At 38.6% G+C, this 16,033-nt stretch overlaps 1 protein-coding gene across 12 annotated transcripts in view; it reads left to right on the top strand.

The window, feature by feature from the left end:
- LOC105488365 (A-kinase anchoring protein 13) overlaps positions 1 to 16,033 on the top strand; it is a 356,595-nt gene that overhangs the window by 120,698 nt on the left and 219,864 nt on the right. For all 12 annotated transcript variants that reach the window (XM_011752355.3, XM_071100751.1, XM_011752360.3 and 9 more), the window contains exon 3: positions 14,392 to 14,539. In XM_011752355.3, coding sequence (XP_011750657.2) covers positions 14,392 to 14,539 — 148 coding nt within the window. The remainder of the gene's footprint in view (positions 1 to 14,391; positions 14,540 to 16,033) is intronic.

Raw genomic sequence — 16,033 nt, 5'->3', positions numbered from 1 at the left:
CCTCCACCCCCACACGTCAGACTGGTGGTGCTCCCTGGGCAACAGGTGGGCACCTGCTGTTGGAAAAGTTTTCAGTGTTCTTCTTCTGAGACTTGGCCATGAGTGCATGGCAGGAATGGGGGCCATGGATCCTGGCAAGGATATATTCCTAAACTGTCCTTGAGGGTGTAGGTCCCTCCTCCTTTTCTCTGTGGCATTTTGCTTTGTCCATTTGATGTCCTGTCTTTACAGATGGGTTTCAGCAAGATGTTCTCAAAGCATTTCAAGCAGGAATGAGCTATGAGTAATATTGATGGAGCCTCTGTTTTCCTCAGGCACTTTGTGTAATTTTTTTTTAAGATAGGGTCTCACTCTGTCACCCAGGCTGGAGAGCAGTGGCACAGTCTTGGCTTATTGCAGCCTTGGCTTTCTGGGCTCCAGCAGTCCTTCTACCTCAGCTTCCTGGGTAGCTGGGATATAGGCATGCACCACCGTGTCTGACTAATTTTTGTATTTTTTGTCGAGATGGGGTTTTGCCATGTTGCCCAGGCTGGTCTTGAACTCGTCAGTTCAAGCAGTCCACCTGCCTCGGCCTCCCAAAGTGCTGGGATTACGTGCCTGGACTTGTGTAGATTTTTTTAAAGGCAAGGGGTTGAAGTGGGGAATTCCAGCCCTCTGACAGAGGTGGTGGTACTGCTGGCTCTTTAGTTGAGTCCTCTGTCATATTTCATCTGGACCACTCTTGATGCTTCCTAAGTTCTTTCTGTTTCTGTAGTTTCCTTGCTCTGTCCTGTTCTCCACAGAGGAACCTTTGAAACATGAATCATGAATCATGTCACTCTTCTTTTCAAAACCCTCCAGTGGTTTAGCATCACACTAAAAAAGAAAAAGAAAAAATCCATATTCCAACCTCACCTTCCACCCAGTGTTTATTCATTTGCTCCTCCAGACTGACTTTGCTATTTTTTGAACACGCTGAGTTTTTACTTGCCTTGAACTCAATATATTCCCTTTGCCTTGACTGCTTTCTTTGTCTTCCCTTAATTTGCTTCATTCAGGTTTCAGCTCAAATTTGGCTTCCTTGGAGGAGCTTTCCCCGACCACCCTGTTGGGAAAAGTATCCTGTCATCCGTATTTCAGACAAACTTTAATCCCTTTATGCTGTCTTACCCTTTCTAATAGAACTTTCTCTCTAATGTTACTTTCTATAATTTGTCTTACCTGCTAAAATGCAAGCTCCATGAGGGCAAGGGGCCTTGTCTTTCATGTTTGAGGCCTAGTTCTTAATAGTGTCTGACACATATTACAGTAAGTTTTGTAATGAATGAATTCATTTTGCTGACAAAATAAATGAGCTTCAAGTGGTTCTTATCAGGGGTCTGTAGCTATTAAGTGATCCTGATTCTGTTTCCCAGCCTCCATTTTTATACTTCACTACCATGTGTGGTGGTTGATACCTTGTTATCGAGTAGCATGTTGCATTTAAGAAATAGTGAGTGCTAAATAATATTAAAGAGTTTTGTGCATATGCTTACTTTATAATGGTATTAATTTCCCAGAGAAACGAAGCTACTCTGAGAACCATTCATGCTACTTTGAGGTAATACTAAAGGACCAACAGAACGGGATAGCTCTGTTCGTGATTAAGGTTTTTAGATTTTTTTCTTCTGGTAGGATTTCTGTTTTCTAGCTTGATGGCAATAACATCATATATTTATGTTCTCATCTTAAGGAGCCTTGGGGTCCTACTTTGTTGTAACCGTGCCTTATGAATTTGTCTGTCATTTTCTAGAGCACTCCACTAAATTAGGCTGCACAAATATAACTCATTTATCTTATAATTAAACTTTGTGATATTCTCCTTTTGAATGAATTCTGACATAAGGAATGCCAAGGAATAGCACTTCGGGGTATTCACAAAGTTAGAAATACAAGGTTTGTGTTTCTTTGGGGTTTGCTAATTTTATAAGCGCCATTATATCCAGTATTTAGAAACTCTCAGGTCTGACAGCTGAATGGTTTTGGATTTAGTTTGTAGCCTCTGTCACCTCCCCTCACATGTCACCCCTGTCCACTGGTTGCAAATATCATTTCTTTCAAACAGAATTTGAAATCAGGTGAGAGAGAATCGGTATTCCTCAGGCTCCTTCCAGGTGACACAGTGTTTGACAAGACTGTGGGAGGCCTCCCTGCCCTGCGTTTTGCTCAGGCAGTCAAGGGCCTCCTCTAATCCCTGCAGTCCCTGGTCCTTGCTTCTCCTACTATGCTTTTTATACAGCTGCAATTGTTGCCTTATGTGTCTGTCTCCTTGAAGAGTCTGTGAGCCCCAACAGGGCAAGAACCGGCTTGTCTCCGTAGCCTTAGTGTGCCATAGTTCCTCACCTAAGTCTCCACCCCATTGTTGAAATGAAGGAAGGAAGGATGGGATAAGCAAGACAAACTTAGTATTTTTATTTGGAGCATTTTATGTTTTTTTTTTTTTTTAAAAAGATGAAATACATTTTGTTCAACTCAGTACATCCTGATTTAGCACTTGCTGTATCAGGCCTTTTGAAGAGATATTGGGTGTACAAAGATGAACGAGATGCAGTCTGTGGCCCGGCTTCACTGTAATGGTGTAAGCTTTCAGAGAGTATGTGCCTGCTTGAGGTGATCTGTCTTGAGCTTTGAGCAGCACTGGGCTTAGACATTTCTCCGCAGAAGTCTTTTTGGTCATATTCTTCAGGGTAGAGTTTGGGCGTTCATCTCCTTGTACCTAGAGAAGTCAGTATATGTACTAATATAGCATTTATTATATTAGTAATAAATGTATAATTATATTAGTAATACATTTTATTGCTAGTATACAATTATTGAAGTAATAAAGTAAAATATATTAAAGGAAATGTTTAAAGGAACAAAATATTTTCAGATATTTTAAGTCTCATTTACCTATCAATATTGTTTCATATAATGTTTGTATTTTAAAAAATGATCCCAGCAATGGATGGCAATTCTGTATTTGCTAGCAGTAAGTCATTTGAAAATCCTTTAATTAATGCAGGCTAGCTTTCCACCTAATTATCACAGATGAACAATTATATCTTGTCAAGATTGTATCATCCTGAAAGACTTTTGTAGTTACCAAGGGTATTATTAACAATAGATGGTTAAAATAAAGAGAACTCTGAAATATTTTAAATGGTGTGAAATTGAGTGTATTGTGAATCTGGGAAGTGATCATTATTTTAGTTTAGCAAATGAAATGAGCTTTCTGAAAGATTTGAAATGGGAAACAAGTATTTTAAGTTTTGACTGCAGAGTGCTCACTTGTGGCTGCCATTAATAGATATGGCAAATCCCATCTTTTTAGGTGGCACTTGAGTTTGGGTTCCTCTTGGGTCCATAGGGCCATTTCTGAGTTCAGGGCACTGGAATAGATAGATGAAAGATATGTTACGAAAAAACCCATGGAAGGCTAGAGAAAAAAAAAATTTCTGAGTTTGTTGATTTTCTTCAGACACCTGTCTTCCATTGTTCTGAGGAGTTCTTTTTAAAAAGTCACTCCTTTACATGCTGCAAGTCTTTTATATTCTTGCCTCTTTTGGCTTTGTTGATCCTTTGTTCTCTGATTTCTGCTCTTCTCCAACTGGCCCTTCCTTGTTTGGCCTGTTTCTCTGGATCCATTTCTTCTTACTGCCCTCCCTTACTGGAACACCAGGGTCTAGTCATTGGCTCTCTATTACCACAAACTCATCTACAGTCAAGGTTTTAGTTCTTAACTTAGTGCAGGTTGACTCTCAGATCTGAGTGGCCAGGCTAGCCTTTTTTTGACAGCTTGCCCTGTTACTTACCTGTTGGATATAGAGTAAGTACAAATATCTATCTTGTCTACCCTGCTGATACATGAAACTTAAGATTCAAAGCCTCATCATCTTATCACAGATTATTCCCACAAGCCACTAGTTTTCCTTAGAGATACCCCTTTTTCCTCTTAATTCTGCTTCATGCTTACTATCTTCTAGTCCCATCCAATCGGTTGTCATATTTCATCAAATTATTATTATTATTAATTTGAGAGACAGGGTCTTGCCCTGTCCCAGGCTGGAGTGCAGTGGTGTGATCATATCTCCCTCAGTCTGCATCTCCTGGCTCAAGAGATCCTCCCACCTTTGCCTCCCCAGGTGCTGGGAGTACAGGCATGAGCCACCGTGCCTGGCCCAAATTACTTTTAACAACTTTTTCCCTCACATTTATCATTTTTTTAGATTGTCTTGCTACCGTGGCAGTTAAGCACTGTTTACTTTCTCACATTGTGTTTTTGTATTATTTTCCCCAAATGGTTTCTTTGTCTCTATTATTTTTCCTTCTTAGGATATGACTGTGAGAGAAATCTTTCTGGAATATTTGCTGCCTTTAACACCCCCGACTCCCCATTTTTCTTTCAATATATACCACATAAGACTGTGTCTTTTTTTTCCCTTCGCCTACACAGGTTCAAGTATGAATCTTTTGGCTTGCCATTAATATTCGGCATAAGCTGATCTCTGCCATCTTTATTCACTCAGTTATGGAACAACTTCCTACTGCTACATAGGCCTTGTGTGAAGTTTCAAAAGACAGTTCTTGCTTTCCATAAGCCTCAGGTGGTAAAGAGAAACATGGACAGTGCAGTGCACACAATTATACATCTCTCTGACTTTGTCGCACATGTTTGGGCCCAAGCAGCCATTGTGTCTGGGTTTGGATTTACCCTGGGCATAAGCAGACCTCCTGCTTCTCCTCCCTTCCCCACCTCCAGACTCTTCCATCTTTCTTGTTCTCAGCACCCTCTTTCCCCTATACCCTGTAGTCCTTCGATGCCTGCGACTTGCTTGCTATGTAACATGTTCCTTCTATCAACAATGACCTCTTCACACATATCTCTTTTTTCCCACACCTAACTCTGTCTCCTCCTCTTAACTTCAAGGTCGGGATATAGAGGAAGTACAGACTTAGGAATCCTGCTTGGATTTGAATCCCCGCTTGACCCTTCTAGCTTTTTAAAAGGCAAGGTTTAAAAAATACTCTCGGCAACAGCTTTCTCATCTCTTAAGTGGAGATAAAGATACCTTGCAGTATTTGCAAAGCACCTCGGTCAGCCATGGACAAGCTCCATGCTCTCAGTGTGAGGCTGAAGGAACTTCTACATTTGCTGTTAATGACAGAGCTTTCTCCACATCTGTATTGATAGGGCTTCCCACAACCCCAGCCCTTAATTTATTTCAAAATCTTTTTACAGTTTTTTGTGGGAAGCCTTGGAGGTTTTACAAGTTTTTATTTTTATGTTTTTAAAACTTTTAATGTGGAAATAATTCCAAAATATTAAAAATATTAAAAAATAATTTTATAAAAAGTTTTCCAAAAGTAGTACAAAGGATACTCATATATTCTTTACTCAGGACAACACCTGTTGTTAACATCTTACGCCATTTGCTGTATCATTTTCACTCTAGCTATTTACCTGTAGGCCGACAATTTTTTTCCTTAATTATCTGTCAGTAAGTTACGTGTATCCTGGCTGTTTATTTCTAAAATGCTTCAGTATGTATTTCCTAAAATAGGGATATTCTCCTTTGTAATCACAGCAGGATAGATACTGCTCTTTGTCATGTCTCTTAGCCTTCTTTAATCTGGAACACGTCCACACCTTTCTTTATCTTTTATCTTTTCCAGTTTTGAAGAATACAGTGCCTCTCCTCTCTCTTAATAGACTTTCTCATTGTCCGACGTTTCCTTGTGATTAGGTTGAGGGCTTGCACGCTTGGTCAGAGCACTGCATAGGTAACCTTGTGTCTTTCTCAGTGTGTGACTCTGGAGACACATCTGTCATCTGTCTTTATTGAGATCTTTATTTTGATTTACCTGTTCAGTGTATTGGCGGATTTCACTGAATGAATACTACTTCTTTTTTCTCTCTTTTAACTAATAAGCAATCTATGGGGAGACACTTAAAAGACTGTGTAATATGTATGCTGTTCCTCGTCAGAATCTCCCTCTGGATTGAGCATTCATTGATAACTTTTTGCCAGAGTGAATCTTTACCATGTTTGTGCAGTGATAATTTTACTATTCCAGCAATCTCCCCTCTTTTAGCAGTCGAACCCTGTCATTCTTCGATACTCATAGAAACTCCCTTCTCTGCTATATAATTTATCTATTGTTATTAATATGGACTCGTGACTTCCTATTTGTTAAAAAATTGTTTATAATTTATTGCTGTTCTTGATTGTTTAGTCTTTAAATTGTCCCAGGTTTGTACAGAGGAAGCCACTGGAGTCTGGCTTCTGTGTCCTTAAGACATGGCCCAATTGTTTTTTTTTTTGAGCACTTCATTGTTTTCTGTCAAAACAAGATGTTACAGTCTGACCCGGGCCTGGAATCAGCCAAGTCTCTGAAGGGACTCAGTTCTTTTTAGTGGAGAACGGTATTAGCGACCAATATCTGTGCACTAGATAATGTTCATTGCTGCTGAGTGTTCCTCTGTTGTGTGAGCCTTTAATGAAATTGAACACTGGCTACCATGAGTTGCCAAGTTAAAATGCCATGACTTTGCCTTTTAGCCTATGGAAAAGTTGTAGCTACCTGTCGGTGTTTGTTTGTTTTAGCAAAGTAACTGGGCAAAGTTTTATCAATTGCCTATCAATTGTGTTTAAAGGAGAGAATGAAGATAGTTATGTGAATACAAGCAGTGTTGGTTAATGAGATTTTGAGGATTTTTTGCTTTTTTTTTTTTTTTTGGTACTGTAATAATTGCTACCTAATGGAAAAGTAATACCCTGTAATAACACTCAGTTTTTACTTAGTTTATTTAACTCCTTTGTTTCACTTTTCCCAAATTTGCAGTGGATATAAATCCTGTCATTTTGTCAGACTGGGAAATAAATTTGGGAAGACCTGTGAAACTTTTATGATTCTGGATTGAAAGGTAGTTTTTGTTATAATTTCACAATTCTTGGAGCCTACAAGAATGTCTTTACATAAAATATGTGACTGCAAGATATAAAAAATAAACTCAGAAATCTACATTTTATACCTTTTAACTTCCAATATTTGATTATAAATTATTTGAGTAGATATTTCTTGGAAACTTTATTCTGAAATAATTTCAAGTTTATAGAAAAGCTGTAAGAATAGAACAGATATTACATCTTATAAACCTTAAGCCCCTATTTTCCAACTGTTAACATTTTGCCGTATTTACTTAATCATTCTGTCTGTTATCATTTCTTTCCTGAACCATTGGAGAGTAAATTGTAGGTATTACATCCTTTTACCCCAAATGCTTTGTTGTGTAGTTTCTAAGAACAAAGGTGTTCTTCCATAACCACAGCATGATACCAAAACCAGGAATTTTAACATTGGTCCCATGTTAATCTGTAAACCTCATTCAGATTTTGCCATTGTCCCAATAATATCCTTAATAGCAGCATGTTTTTATTCAGGATTCACTCCAAAATCATGTATTGTGTTTAGTTGGCAAATCTTTTTAGTCTTCTTTCATCTGGAACAGGACCTCAATCTTTGTCTTTTGTTAGTGACATTTTCTGAAGAGTTACAGGCCATTTTTTACATAGATGCCCCTTCAATTTAAGTTTGTCTGATGTTTTCTTATGACTAGATTGAAGTTATGCATTTTTGTTAGGAACGTAATAAGTGATGCTGTGTCCTTAGTGCGTGCTATGTGAAATGTGATGTTAGCGTATTTCTCTATGGTTATTTTTACTTTTTTTTTTTTTTTAATCACTTGATACAGGTGTTACCTGCCAAAGTTCTGCTTTCCCCTTTGTTATTTATAAGCGGTAAGTGAGCATTTCTCCAACATCTTTGTTGCGTTTTTAGCAACTTCCTTAACATTTTAAACATCTTTTCTGTTTTCCAGTTTTTAACAACAAAGATGTTAAAAATCGGAGAACTCAGAAAAGCACATGGTGTATTAAAATTCCGTCTAGGAATAACTGCCATTAAAGTTTTGGTGTCTCCCTTTCTGTCTTTTCAAGTGCAACTTACTAGTCTAGACAAAGCAGGTTTCTCAGTGAATAAAACGTGCTCTAATGGGGTGCATATCCTGGTACATTATAATAGTAGTCATTTATTGAATATTATGTGCCAGACACTTGATATGGGTGCTTTCCTTTTATCAATCACCTAATTCTTCAAAACGACCTTATGAGATAAGGTTGATAATTCTTGTCCTCCCTTACGGCATAAGGAAGTTAAACAACATACCCCAAGTTAAACAGATATAAAGCGATATACCATACTGTGATAAAGACACAGGCAGGTTGGTGTCAATGATCATATTCTTAATCACGGTGATACACTAACAAGTTATAAACTAACAAGTTAACTCAAGGCGGTGATAATACTGAACCGCTGTGAGTAGAACTATGACAACACTGTTACCTATAATCTGTGATGGTTTGTACTTGACTAACGTTTTGTCTTATAGCAAGACCTCCATTCTTTCTGTACGTGATGATGTCTCTTAAATGGGCCTGCCGTGGCCTTCCTTGGTCCTCCCTGTGGAAATTCTCCCCCTTTGCCCTCTCCTTCCCTTCTGCTGACCTGTTCTCAGTGGTGTGCTGGTTAAAAAGAAAAACAGAAAGCCCTGATTTATAGCATTTGCCAATTTCAGTGGTGTAAATACTCCCATAATGGTTGATTTCAGGCTATCCAGGGCATATTACGAATACAGATTTGACAAGAGATATGAGTTGTGAAGACATGCAGCAGCACACCATTATGTGGAATTTCTGCTGTCTGGATACAATAGATAGAAACCTCCAGAGCATAAAGTATAGTATGTTGTGGTAAATAATTAAAAAGTGATAAGTTTTGAATATTTATGACATTTGTTTTTAATGCAATTTACTTAATTATAAGCCAATATAATGTAATTTTTAATAATGGCTATGTTTAACAGAATTCCTTGCAGAATTCCTGAAAATTTAATAATGAGCACTCATGAGTCTACATAAGCCAACTCCAGTATGCCACTGACTTTGCTGCTGACTGGGCCCACCTTTGAAAATCTATGGCTGACACTTTCTTACTATCTAAGATGACTTTGATGTCATCCTGTCTTTCACCCTTCCTCCTACAGGTCTTTCTATCTCATTCTCCTAATCCGTATCTACCACCTTCTCTGTCCAAAGCCCTTTTTTGTCCATTCATCCCTGCATTGTAATTTGCCTCTTCCCATCCCCCAAATACCTTTCCCTTTCCCATCTCACTTCTTTTTTTTTTTTTTAATCAAGTTACTTTTCCCAGTTAAAGGAAAGCCTCAGACCACTAGTATCTTGGGACATGGAGCATCTCCCAGCAAGATGTTGGGTCTCATGAGGAGAGGAAATCTTTTGTCTAGAAAAGGAAAATATATTCTTAGAATTCCAGGGTAGCAATCTAAGTGAAAAAAATTTTTTTAAACTTAATATATAAAGGAAGTTGCAGTGCCATTATTATAGTATGTAGCTACTCTAAGAATTACTTCAGGATGGGGAAAAGTGAGACCATGGCTACCATTTAAAATCACATTGTAAAGTAACTCTTTTATAAAAACCTGTTTTTATTTGCAAATAAGTGGTTGATAGTGGTATTTTATATCACAGTTTATTTATATAGGGGTGGGGGGGGCTAACCTATATTTACAGAATAAGGGCTAGTATAGATGTCTTTTCCATTAGTTTTTATGTCATCTGTTAGCAAAACTAATCAGGACCCTGAAAAAATTGTCAGTTTCAGGGAGACATTTCTCACTAATGATGAAACATGGAAAATATCTGTGTAAGGGGATCACACTGTTTCTTAAGTTCAGATTATTGGAAGAGAGTGGTGACGTAGGTGTGTACTCTTCCTGAGGTTGGGTCAAACTAAAATGATAATTGAGAATGTCTTGAAAATTACCCTTGTTAATATTTTATTTTATTTAGAAACATGGCAGACTTGTTCACTGTGTAGCCAGACTGATGTATCTATTTATTCTATAGACTGGTCTTTCCCAGGGACAGCAGAGTAATTTATTAATACTAGGATATTCTTTAAAGATGGTAGGATTAAAGCATCGCAACAAAAATTGTTACCTAGATCTGTTTTTCCTTGTTATTTTTTCATCACCATTCTACTCATTTAATCTTTCAAAGCCATCTCAAGTAATAGTAGGTACCTGGTTCTGCTGGAGTAAAATGGGAGTTAGTGGCTGAAATGCAGTTTGTTATTTGCTCTCAGTGACTTTATCAGTGTGCAGAGAATACTCCTTCAAGGAAAACAGGTATTTTTGATTCCAGGTGCCTTTGGAATCTAAATTTCAAGAGGCTTTGAAATGAATGGAGCTTTTGTGTTCTCTTCTATTGAATTTTTTTTGTCATGAGGTAGTGTGACTTAATATTAAAAATAGAAACAAAAACAAAAAAACTACAGACCAGGAGCAGTGGCTCATGCCTATAATCTCAACATTTTTGGCAGGCCTTGAGGATCACTTGAGTTCAGGAGTTTGAGACCATCCTGGGCAACATACGGATACCTGATCTCTATAGAAAATTTAAAAAGCAGCCCAAAGCGGTGGCGCATGCCTGTGGTCTCAGCTACTTGGGAGGCAGCAGGGGGAGGATCACTTGAGTCCTGGAACTGGAGGCTGCGGTGAGCCTTGATTGTGCTTGGCACTCCAGCCTGAGCAACTAAGTGAGACCCTGTCTCAAACAACAACCAAAACCCTAACTATTAAATATAGGTAATACCATTCAGGACATAGGCATGGGCAAGGACTTCATGTCTAAAACACCAGAAGCAATGGCAACAAAAGCCAACATTGACAAATGGGATCTAATTAAACTAAAGAGCTTCTGCACAGCAAAAGAATCTACCATCAGTGAACAGGCAACCTACAGAATGGGAGAAAATTTTTGCAATCTACTCATCTGACAAAGGGCTAATATCCAGAACCTACAAAGAACTCAAACAAATTTACAAGAAAAAAACAAATAACCCCATCAAAAAGTGGGCAAAGGATATGAACAGACATTTCTCAAATGAAGACATGCACACAGCCAATAGATACATGAAAAAATGCTCGTCATCACTGGCCATCAGAGAAATGCAAATCGAAACGACAATGAGATACCATCTCACACCAGTTAGAATGGCAATCATTAAAAAGTCAGGAAACAACAGGTACTGGAGAGGATGTGGAGAAATAGGAACACTTTTACACTGTTGGTGGGATTGTAAACTGGTTCAACCATTGTGGAAAACAGTATGGCGATTCCTCAAGAATCTAGAACTAGAAATACCATATGACCCAGCCATCCCATTACTGGGTGTATACCCAAAGGATTATAAATCATGCTGCTATAAAGACACATGCACACGTATGTTTATTGCGCACTATTCACAATAGCAAAGACTTGGAATCAACCCAAATGTTCATCAGTGACGGACTAGATTAAGAAAATGTGGCACATACACACCATGGAATACTATGCAGCCATAAAAAAGGATGAGTTCATGTTCTTCATAGGGACATGGATGCAGCTGGAAACCATCATTCTCAGCAAACTATCGCGAGAACAGAAAACCAAACACCACATGTTCTCACTCATAGGTGGGAACTGAACAATGAGATCACTTGGACTCTGGAAGGGGAACATCACACACCGGGGCCTATTATAGGGAGGAGGGAGAGGGGAGGGATGGCATTGGGAGTTATACCTGATGTAAATGATGAGTTGATGGGTGCTGACGAGTTGATTGGTGCAGCACACCAACATGGCACAAGTATACATATGTAACAAACCTGCACGTTGTGCACATGTACCCTAAAACTTAAAGTATAATAAAAAATATATATATATATGAAAGCAGTTTAAAACTTACTTGTAAAAAGAGGTTCATATTGAAAGCATTGCTAAAAGGATTTCATCTGCTTATAATTAGCCACCTCCTCTGTCCCCAAAGGAAGGCCCAGACATCACTAGTATCTTGGGGCACAGAGAGTCTCCCAGCAAGATGTTGGGTCTCATGTGAGGATGAAATTCTTGATCGTGAAAAGGAAGATATACTCTTAGAATACCAGGTTAGAAATCAAAGTGAATTTTTTTTTTTCCCCCTGTAAAAGTCCAGATAGTAAATAATTTAGGCTGTGGGCTAAGTTCTCATGTAATCATTACCTTCTATGGCCCATTGTAGTGCAAAACTGGCCGTGAATGGTGGGTAAATGAATGGTCTGAGTTCAATTAAACCTTTATTTGTTGACAGTGAATTTGAATTTTATGTAATTTTCACATTAAAAGGATTAAAAGGCCTTTTTTTGTCCCTAACCCTACCCCCACCCCCACCCCCACCCCCACAAAATGTAAAACGGGATGGTGAGAGGCTGGAATTGACGTGTGGGTCATAGTTTGTGAAACTATGCTGCAAAGGATGGAACTTTTCATTTGTACTTTTTTCAGGCTATGAGGATATTTCAGTACCTTGAGAAATAGACTCTTCTCATACACGCTGCAAACATCTTCTTAACTGGTTGCATCATGCCAAAGGAGATTACACATATTACCAGGCTAAGCTTTTCAAAAATGTTTCCGAGAGAGTCTTATAAACAAGACAAAAGTCTAATTCTGGGTAGTAACTGAAGTCAGTGATAATTCTGTTTTACCAGCCGTGATATTCCTTGGATTAGGATACTGTTGAATGCTCCACTGTGATAGTCATAGTAGTAGTCATGGACCCGCTGGAGCATATTTTGTTAATAGACCTGGTTCCTAGGTTTGACTTGATGGTTGTTGCTTTTTAGTGTTTAGTGAAAAACTACCTTCTGCTCAGTTATACTGCTGGGCTTAGTAAATTGTGACCACAGGGTGGTATGGTTCTCTTGTTGGTGTTAATTGTTGCTAAAATTGAAAGGAAAAATCTTCTGTACGTAATGAGAATTTACTCCTCTAATTATGATGCTAAAATGGTCCGGCCTTCTCTAAATTGATTTTTCTGTAGTGCATTATTAAGATTTATATAGTATTACATCTCAGTGCTTTAAACCTTGATGCTTTGTAATCTTTTGTTATGGTTACAACAGGAATTGTATAGTTTGTAATTGCGAGAATGCTAATAATTAGGACAGCATTTCATAGAATATATTTAGCCACTGGTCTTGATTAAAAAAAAAAAACTATATATAAAAACTACTAAAGAGTATTTACAGCTGGCTACGGTGGCTCACTCCTGTAATCCCAGCACTTTGGGAGACTGAGGCGGGCAGATCGTCTGGGGTCAGGGTTCGAGACCAACCTGGCCAACATGGCAAAACCTTGTCTCTACTAAAAATACAAAAAAATTTAGCTGGGTGTGGTGGTGGGTGCTTGTAATCCCAGCTACTTGCGAGGCTGAGACACGAGGATCGCTTGAACCTAGGAGTTGGAGGTTGCAGTGAGCCGAGAGCATGCCACTCCACTCCAGCCTGGGCAACAACAGGGAAACTCCGTCTTACCAAAAAAAAAAAAAAAAGCAACTGAAAGACAAAGATGTCTTACCTTCTAATAGTTGCAAAGTCATAGACAAAGTTATTGGCCCAAGATTTTTTATCTGATTTTATGGGATTAATGTAGGGATAAAGAAGAGCAGGAATGTCAGATGGTTAGGAAATACAAATTATTAGAAAAGCAGCCTCCTATTGAAATAGGTTAAAAATATTATAGACGGAGAGTTGAACATGTTCCAGGAGCTTTCCTATACAGTCATGTGCTGTTTAAACTATGGGGATATGTTCTGAGAACTATGGTATTAGGTGATTTTGTTCATTGTACAAACATCATAGCGTATACTTACACAAACTTGGATGTTGTAGCCTGTTATGCACTTAGGCTGGAGCCCAAGCTCGTCTTCTTTGCATTCTCCCCTTTCCAGGCAAGCCTATTGCTGGAGAATGTATGGACTTGGTAATGATTTATGGGATATGGAATTTAGAGAATTATTGTCAACTGGAACACAGGAGTTAAGAAGCATTCTGAGTACAAGGATGTGATCATTTATTATACCCCCTCCATCCTCTCTGCCTTATTTTTGGATTTTCTTCTCTATCTCCCCCGCCCTTCCCCTTTTTAACCCATTCATCAAGTAAAGTTTTCCTTCATCTTATTGGTTAACTTATTTGTCTAATCACCTCCACTAAAATGTAAATTTAGAGAAGAGAGAGCGATCTTATTTTCAGGTTCATTCTGTATTGTGAATGCCTGGATAATTGCCTGGCACATAAGTGCTCAATCTTTATACCTGTTTCAGCTTACTAGAATGGGGGCATGGTTTAGACGGTATATTTGATTTTCCCTTAAATATGATGTTTGATAAAGATAGGCTGCGAAGAGGAACTTTACTAATGTAAACTTGCTATATTGTTTCCTTTCCTAGGGCGATTGTGTTGTTACAGTGCTGCTTGCTGAAGAGGACAAAGTTGAAGATGATGTAGTGTTTTACTTGGTATTTTCGGGTTCCACCCTCCGTCACTGTACAAGTACTCGGAAGGTCAGTTCTGATACATTGGAGACCATTGCTCCTGGTAAGTATTTGAATGGGATCCTTACTAGCTTTTCCTAGTTCTTAAACACTTTTATTCTATGTTTATTAGTATAGAGTAGTGACAGGAAGAGTGAAGTGTAGGCAGTGTAAAAAAATTTATTAGTTTATAAAGCAGTTTGAATATCTGGTCCTGCTGGTATTGGAGCAGATTGCCAGTTTTTTATTGCTGTGCCGTTTTATATGTATTATTGTTGTGTCGGCCACCTACCAAATTCTGTAAATTATAACTTATTTAAGAACTGGGATTATGACAGTTGAAAGCTGGTTTATCCTCCTACTTGGTAAAAATGATGTTGAAAATTCAAGGATTTAAAGATTCTGGAGAGTCTCTAGGTATATTATTTCCAAATTTTTATGGACAGGAAATAAAAGAAGGCAGTCAGGATAGATACCGATTGCTTTTCTGAAGAGTATTAGGTATCCTTCCTTGTAACCCACAGCTCCAGTCATCTTGTTTCCTGTGATGTATATCACATCAGAAAGGCTTCTCTGGAACTTGAGGTCTGCTCTCTAGCAGGTGCCATCCAGTATCACCATTGCTGAACATTTATTATGTGTTGGTGGTGGGGAGAAACAGCTTCTTAACCTAGGTATAATTGATCAGTCCGTGACTCAGTTCTCATTAGGAAAGGAATTGAGGTAAGTTTTATAAACATAATACTTCCTATACTAGGAGCACTTTAGGGTTAAAGTTTGAGGACTGTGTGTTTGTATACCTATGTGTGCATGTGTATCTAGAAAGGGCATATAAGTAGATACAAGGAGACTGCAAGCAGATAAAAGGGAAAAGGCAAATATAACAAGCATGGCCTGTGTCCTAACTGTGATCCTCAGTCACAGATCCCAACAAAGTCTGTTCTCTTGGTGGAGAGGGATGTACCTCAAAGCCCTTAAGCCTTTACTGGTAAGGTCCTTAAACCAGGATGAGCAGCAGGCAATTACTTGCCCAGAGTCGCTGAACTTGTATGACAGCCTGGAGCTCTAAGTTTGTACCAAATCCTTGAACATTGTCCTCAGCCTACCTTTCTGAGCTCTAGTTCACATTTCTTCCCTTGACTTTGATTCTAGTACCTCTTTATATATGTCTATATAAGTACCCTTGCCCTGCCTACCCAAACCAAGCAGAATGTATATTAGACTCTGCGCCTTTCCTCTAATTTGGTCCAAATACTAGGAAATCATTCCTGACCCATTTGCTTTGGCCCTGGAGTCCTACCTAGTACCTGGCTTTTCTTTCTTTTATTTTCTACGAATTGTCTCTCGGCTTAGCCACATTCCAGTATTTTCCATCATGCTTATGAGGTCTGATAACTCCCCCCTTCCCATTGGCCTGAACATTCTGCTTCCTACCTGAATTTAGTCAGGCAGCTGATATGAGGTGCCTCATCACAGCAGAGGTGACAAAAGGATTAGAGTCCCTGAAAGACCTTTTACCTCTGGAAGGCTAAATGGAGAGTAAGACAACACTTTTAAC

This window comes from Macaca nemestrina, chromosome 7, assembly GCF_043159975.1.
Source record: "Macaca nemestrina isolate mMacNem1 chromosome 7, mMacNem.hap1, whole genome shotgun sequence".
Taxonomy (NCBI): domain Eukaryota; kingdom Metazoa; phylum Chordata; class Mammalia; order Primates; family Cercopithecidae; genus Macaca; species Macaca nemestrina.
This window is presented reverse-complemented; position numbering and strand designations above follow the sequence as displayed.